This window comes from Scleropages formosus, chromosome 9 (genome assembly GCF_900964775.1).
Source record: "Scleropages formosus chromosome 9, fSclFor1.1, whole genome shotgun sequence".
NCBI lineage: Eukaryota > Metazoa > Chordata > Actinopteri > Osteoglossiformes > Osteoglossidae > Scleropages > Scleropages formosus.
In genome coordinates, this window is record NC_041814.1 from 24,129,586 (window position 1) to 24,137,144 (window position 7,559).

The following is a 7,559-nucleotide window of genomic DNA, read 5'->3' on the forward strand; positions in this document are numbered from 1 at the left end:
CCACATCTAATGACGACAAAAGAACTACTGGAATAACATTTGTGTTGGCACAGACTGGACTGGAATTCCATTTTTTTGGCAGCTGTTGTTATTGTTTATGTACAGTGATGCCAAACTGTTTAGTGTTTGGTTTACCCTGTGCGGCTGGCAAGTGCAGCCTTGATTCTGCCGTTTTCCTTGCTGTGGTATGTACTAGTTTACGGGGTCGTGGAGCTACACATGTGGGAGTGTGTTTATCTATGGTTACAGCTGCCCACTGAATTTGCCCCAGTGTGACTGACTTTGAGAAGGACAGCAGCTAAGACTTACCATTGAGGAAAAAGCGGTCCGCCAGAGTGGATGCAGGAATACCTTGGGCAGAGTCAGCTATAAACTTAACAGCCCGGAGTAAGGTTGCATTAATCAAATTAAGTGAATGGTGCCTTTAACGGACAAGATTTTTAAAATTAGTATTTTCCACTTAAATTTCTGGACTCCAAAGAGATCTGTAGGAAGGCCTTACATTTAGAAACATTACCTTTATTCTACAACAAAAAAATGTGGCTTGACAGAAGAATTCCCTTAACATAAGCCTACTTCAGACTACTGTACATTTTCCAGGATGTGCTCTTCATGAATATGGAAAATAAAAGTGGAGAGGTGGAAATTCCATTGTTCTGCTGGATAACAGCCTTGCTTTCTGAGGAATTTAATATGTTCCTAGTCTCCTAAACCTACAGAAAGCTCACCTGGCACAGAGTAACTAGGCAGCCCCTTCATCCATGAAGACTGGAGGTGAGACATTATCATTGCTCCATCATAAAAACTATAGCTGGTCCTTCGGGGTAGACAGTACACCAAGCCCCCTCAATGTGAGGTGTCTCTTCCTCATTGTTTACATGAAAAGCCATCACATGTAACTTAAAAATTATACCTATAGAAACTTACATGTTGGCATATAGGTGAGGAAACATTGCATTATAGGTTGTGAAAAATACATTATGCAACTTTTATGCAACTTTCTTATGAAATTGTAATTTCTTCCACTATAACAGCAGAGACTACTTTGCAGATACCCAACAATGATCCATGTTCTGAACTGAAAAAGTTAGAATGAGACATTAACTCTTGCTTTCCCCAATGGTATGTCTGCCTGATAGCTTATCCACTATACATTTTTGAACAGAACATTTATTTAGAGAGCAGAATATTTTGACCAGCTCCTACTTAAAATAAGAAATTATACAAGCATCTATATACCTGAAAAAAGTTAACTGAAAATAATACAGCAGCCTTGCAATACAGACTACTCAGTACAAAATTAGTCAGTAGTCAGTTAGTGTAAGGCTGCTTTTTATATGAAACACCAATAATGCTGGTGACTGCAAACATAATGAACATTTATGATGTTGATAAAAAATATACAGCTTGTTATTAATAACCTTTATTTAGCAGACAGCCATGTTCATGAGGTAAGCAATGTTACATAATAAACTTTATATAATATGGATAATCTCACTGTACAATGATTTGCCCACTTAAACAGCAGGATATTTTTGCTGCACCAATGCAGAATAAGCACCCAATTATTTAAAAGACAGTTATACAACAGTTTTAGAAATTACTGATTTTGACAGAATGCCACTGAGATGCTCTTGATAAATTTCTGTTTTGCTTACCTGTCCTAATTACATATCACTTGAAAAGGAGATGACTGTGGGGAAAATCTATATGTGTCTGAAAAATTTCAAAATATTCAATAATTTCTGGAAATTATTTTAAAATAAAATCCAATTAAAACACTATATGTAAGACTAAACATGTAATGAGTATTCAAATGAGTTAGTAGATTTCCAATCTCATCACCTAACTCCACAACTTTCACTCTTAACGTCTTTATAACAGCTATGATTATTAACTATTATCATAATAGTTACACATAAATCTAGTAGTTTATCTGCTGCTCTTGATTAATTTAATTTTCTCTTGAGTCTTGTCTTGCAGCTGATGATGCCTGCAGGAAACCCTCACTACCACTGGTCAGCCAAGAAAAAGTTCAGAAAAGCAGGGAAAACACTAAGAAAAGAGGTGAAAACAACGGGGAAGAGGGCGATCAGTAAGATTTTAAGTCGTACCTGAAGAGTGGGAGCTCGTTTCAGGCTCCAGAGTGGGCTTGCTGACCTTCTCCACCAGCCTTTTTGGACCACACAGCAGCGCCGAGCTCCTGCAGAACAACCTTCCCGCTCCGGTCCTTTCTCTAGTGTGATGACACACGCGTGAAGCGCAACCATCTGTTGAAACACGTCCCCGAGCGCTCAGACCGCGCCGCCCAATCCGATCGCGGAGGCTGGAGGCAGAGAAGAGCACGCGAGGGATAAGGGCTACCAGACGTTTGAGAAGACCGGCCGTGGTGGTAACCTGAGATTTGGAGAGAGAGTCAGAAGAAGAAGGAGGGGTGAAAACTTTGGGGGAGGGATGTCCGTGTGGAGCAGAGATGGGCCGGATTAGACCCGCTGACCAACAACCTCGAACCCCGCATGAACCCGCAGACCCCGGCCCAGCCGGACGACACGCACGCACACGCACGCATGCTCGAGCCCACCCGCCCCACTGATCTACCGAATGCTGGGAAGTGCGCGGCAGGCAGAGCCCTGCGCGATCGCAAAGTCTCACGTGTTCGTGTCTGTGGAGTGACCCACTCGGATCTCGGAGTTACAGACCGCGGATCCCCCCTCCCGGCATTCCTTCCACATTTACCATTTACACCCCATAGCCTATGGGACGGGAAAATGGTTTCGCTATCGATCAACGGATCGGGACCAGAAACCACTATGCGCCTCTTACGTGAAATAGATTTTTTTCAAAAAAAAAAAGAAAACCGAGCCGCTGTACCGAGTTTTTGATAACAGTTACAGAACTAAAGTTGGACTCGAGCTTTTTTTCCTACATTATGCGCTGTCGTCTGCTTAGGTGTGAGTTCGGCTGAAAACACCCGGGGTTCCGCCCAGGTTTCTCACATATCGGCCAAGGTCAGAGTTTATCATCGGTAAGAAAACAAAAGAAAAAAAGCCGGCATTAAGTGAGCCATTTGCGATCCCTTGGCAGATGTCACACCTGCTCACACAGTTAGCTCCTCCCCCCCGCAAACAAAACCACCGCATCATCGGCGGAGGCCTGCAAACACACCCGAAACACGCAGAAAAAGGTGCGGTGGAAGTGAGAAACGCCTGAAGGAAAAAAAAAAAAAAAAAAAACCCTTCAAGAATCACTATTATTATACTTATCATTATCATAAACCGCCATGCAGGGCATGCAGAAGGAAACTGAATGAAACTACAGCGATGATGATTATTATTATTATTATTATTATTATTATTATTATTAGAGGGGCAGCAGGTGGTGTGGTGGCTAAAGCCCCTCACCCCCCAACTGCAAGGACTCAGGTTCAAATCTGACCTTGTACTGCAGTACCCTTGATGAAGGTACTAACCCTGAACTGATACAGTCAGAATTACCCAGCTGAATAAATGGATAAATCATTGTATGTATCTTAACACCGTGAGTCGCTTCGGAGAAAATGGGCGACCTGACTAAATGTACGACTTTGTGTTACGTTAATTATCAATTAACACAATAATAGCTAGGTAATGGTATCAATAGATAACGATCGTTTCAGCAGATAACATAATTAGTGGCATGTTAACACACAATTTAACGTAATGGTGCCTTTTCCCTATAAAACAGCCAACAGTAACGAGTTAATCACTAAAATTACTGTGGATAAAATAAGTAAATCAGCAGAGAACCTCAACAGTGCGAGCCGCTTCGGTCAAAAGGGGTCAACTTAGCGAATACATGTAAAAGAATAACTACTACGTCCTTAAGAAATGAATTAAAACAATAATGAAGCAAGCATTTGCTGATGGAGAGAGCAAACTGAGGCGTCGATCGAATTTGCCTGTTAACGCGCGCGTGCCACCGCGCGGGCTGCTGTTTCCCGCTCCCGGGCAGCTCGCGCCGGTCTCAACACTTTGGCGCGTGGTGTCTTAGGTGCTCACCACAGCTCAGAAAACGAACACACTGCATATATAACCTGAAATGGGGGGCGCAGTGGGTTGGACCGGGTCCTGCTCTCCAGTAGGTCTGGGGTTCGAGTCCCGCTTGAGATGCCCTGCGGCAGACTGGCGTCCTGTCCTGGGTGTGTCCCCTCCCCCTCCGGCCCCACGCTCTATGTTGCCGGGTTAGGCTCCGGCTCCCCGCGACCCCGGAGGGGATAAGCGGTTCAGACAGTGTGTATATGAACTGAAATATAGTATCCCATATCTATAAAAACTGAAATATAATATTCTCTATCCGCAGTATTTCATGTAGGATTTTTGCATGATGACGATACTTGGTGGGCACATTTAATAGTATTCAGTTACACTACTATGGTCTGCTTTGAGAATCCTGAAGTAGGGTTTCCCTTGTGCTAAGTATTGTATATTGATATTTTTTCAGATCACTGCAGTGTTATTGCAGTTAAGTGTAAATTAGCAATAATAATAATAATAATAATAATAATTAATAATAACAGTGTTATTATATTCATCATTTTGACAGTGTCCTTTTCCTTTTAGCCAGTCTTCCTTCTTCCAGAATTCTTGCACTCAACAACAACAAAGATAGCTGTGATCTTTATCAACGTGCGTCTCGTCTGTTAAACTTCCATCAACAACATCTTTTACCCTGTTGGGCAAACAGGGTCTGCCAAGGAGTGTTTCGCCATGACGTCAGGGTTTTGGCTAAAGTACCAAAATGCATTTGACCTGGTCCTTATTGGCTGATCTTAAAATGAAAATGAAGAGAATATATTGAATATATTAGTTACCTACTTTGTTGTTGTTTTTTTTTTTTTTTTTTTTTTTAACTTTTCAGCAGAAACTCATGTAAATGAATGCTGGCAGTGGCTCGGACAACGTGCACAGGTTTCTCCGCTTAATGGGAATAATTCATTCTGTGAAATTACCCTGTTAGTTGGGGAGTTACTCCATGTACGTGGTGTTTGGGAGACAAACAGTGTGAAATGAGTTTTAAATGGACTACATTTTACCGAGATGTTAATCCCAAAGAGTATCGATTCTAACCCAAGGGTAAAACTTGCCCATACATAGGATAAAAATCAAACTATGTCAAGCCAAAGGGCTGTTATGTGGGACAAATATTTACGGCTCATATACGGCTATAACAGATTTTTTTTATGCTGGGTCCTGTTCTGCAGGGATAAGCATGTTTCTCAGCACATCACGCTGCTGAATGTAGACTGAGCAACAACCAGTTTTAGCTATTTCATCTACAGCTGTATGCATTTCTCAAATCAAAAATTACAAATTTGATTGTATCATAAAGGCAACTAATATCTATTAAGAATATTTAACAGAAAGATTTGAGCATGTCTGAAGTACTCTTTAAAGCACTTTTGGAGGGCTCAGCAAGATAATACTTGCAGAACTGAACTGTTTTCCACCAGCAACATGAATAAGTATTCATTTATAATCAATAATTTGGAAACATTTTGAAAATCATAATTTATTTCTGGCCACTTGGCAAAATGGCAAAAACGCAATTATCAGTAGCCTACATAAAAAGGAAATGGATGGCCCACCAGACTGGTTGGTACAGGATTTCAAGGCCTGAAATAATCAATAAAAGTATGTGTATAATGTCAATTTTTGTATACAATCGTAATCAAAGTGTTTTTACTATTGGATTAGTTTAATAGAAGGCATACACGTTGACTAAAGCTCCAAAATACTTTAAAAACTTAAATGTACACAACTAAAGTTTAAGCAAAAAATCAGAACATAAACCCCATGGAAACAAAATTCCTGCATGTTTTCACTTTAGCCTAAGAGCGGGAATTCGCTTTTATGAACGCTTTCTACAGAATCCCAAAAGCTAAAACGGACAAACCCGCGACCCATTCATTAGACTTCCTTCCTATTTTTGTCTTCACATTAAACATTTTGCTAGAAATAAAACTTAGTTTTAGCATTAACTCAGTTAATGTGCATTGTAAGGAAGTGGATGGCTTGCGGGGTAAAAAAGGCATCCAATCACACTGGCTGAATTCACAGCGAGGTACCCCACCCCCATTCCTATTCCACACCCACTCGACCCACACCTCCAATAACAACCCCCACCCTGCTCTCCTGGCAAAGAATTTCTATAGGCCTTTGAGGAAGGCCGGAGGCAAACAATGGTTTCTGCCCTTTTGTGCATTACGGTGACTGCTAGGACTTTTAGCTTTTCTCCATCTTCAGTGTGAATACCTGCACCTAAAACAAACTTTAAATCTCTTGTTCATGACATGTAAAATATATCCTGTCTAAATGATAGCACATGACAAGGACAGTTTCTCCTCATTTTTTTCTTGGTAAACCCCGTATAATCTATTTAATTGGTAGTGTCACTATGTAGTGCTGTCGTCCCACAGCGCCTAGGCTGTTTGGGTGTAGGCTTGAGTCCAGCTCAGTCTGTGTGGAGTTTGCACGTTTTCCCCATGTCTGTGTGGATTTCGTCTGGGTGCTCTGGTTTCCTTACACAGTCCAAAGACATGCAGTGCAAATGAATTAGTTCAGATGAATTAGTGACTCTAAATAGCCAATACAGAGGGATTGTTTGACTGAATGTGTGTGTGATTTCCCTGCAATGGATTGGCATCCCATCCAGGGTGTACCCCTTCTAGCCTACCATGCAGTGGTCCCAGGATATGCTCTGCACCACTGCATCCTTGACAAGGACAAGTGATTTTTGAAACTGAGTGTGTGAATTATTATGTTAACATTTTCCTTTGAGAGTCTTGGATGTCTTTCTCTTTAAATTGCTATTTGAAAGGGGCACATAATTTATAAAGTTCACTGAAATCACGTTCACCATGGTACCGACATTTACATTTACATTTATTCATTTAGCAGATGCTTTTATTCAAAGCAATGTACATCTCAGAGAAAATACAAAAAAAAACCTTTAGGAATGTTGTATATAAGAACAGTTTCATTAGCACAAAAGGATCCATACATTGGGAGTAAGAATGGTTTCAGCAGCAGGACATTTATACTGATTACATATTCTTAGATATCTTACACTTTTTTTTCCAAAGTAACTTAGACCGTTACATTTTTTCACTGCTTACGGTGATTTAACCCTTTGTAAAGCTGGGCACTTTTTACCATAGCAATTCAGGGCCACTACCTTTATCAAGAGCAGAACTGGGATTTGAGCTAAGGTCCTTGGAGTTCAAGGCAACAGCTGCGATCACAGCACTAATGACAGCTCAGCTACCTGCCCCTCAGGAGTTGCCTTGTCAGAGATGTAAACAATACCCATAACCTGTTAATCTCAATATTTATTTACATTTATTCACTTAGCAGATGCTTTTGTCCAAAGCAACTTACAATGAATACTATGTAGTGGTACTAGCCCACACAACTTATTCACCAAGGTGACTACACTGCTAGATACACTACTTACAAGGGGTTACTCATCCATGCATCAGTGAAACACACTCACACACTATGGGGGAACCTGAACAGCATGTC

The 7,559-nt window shown here is 41.0% G+C and overlaps 1 protein-coding gene across 2 annotated transcripts in view; it reads right to left on the reverse strand.

Annotated features, from left to right (window-relative positions):
• The window catches only part of sulf1 (sulfatase 1), a 38,228-nt gene extending 35,930 nt beyond the window's left edge, over positions 1–2,298 (reverse strand). For both annotated transcript variants that reach the window (XM_018754310.2, XM_018754311.2), the window contains exon 1: positions 2,115–2,298. In XM_018754310.2, the coding sequence (XP_018609826.1) occupies positions 2,115–2,270 (156 nt within the window). In that variant the 5' untranslated portion in view covers positions 2,271–2,298. The remainder of the gene's footprint in view (positions 1–2,114) is intronic.
• Positions 2,299–7,559: the final 5,261 nt, after the last annotated feature.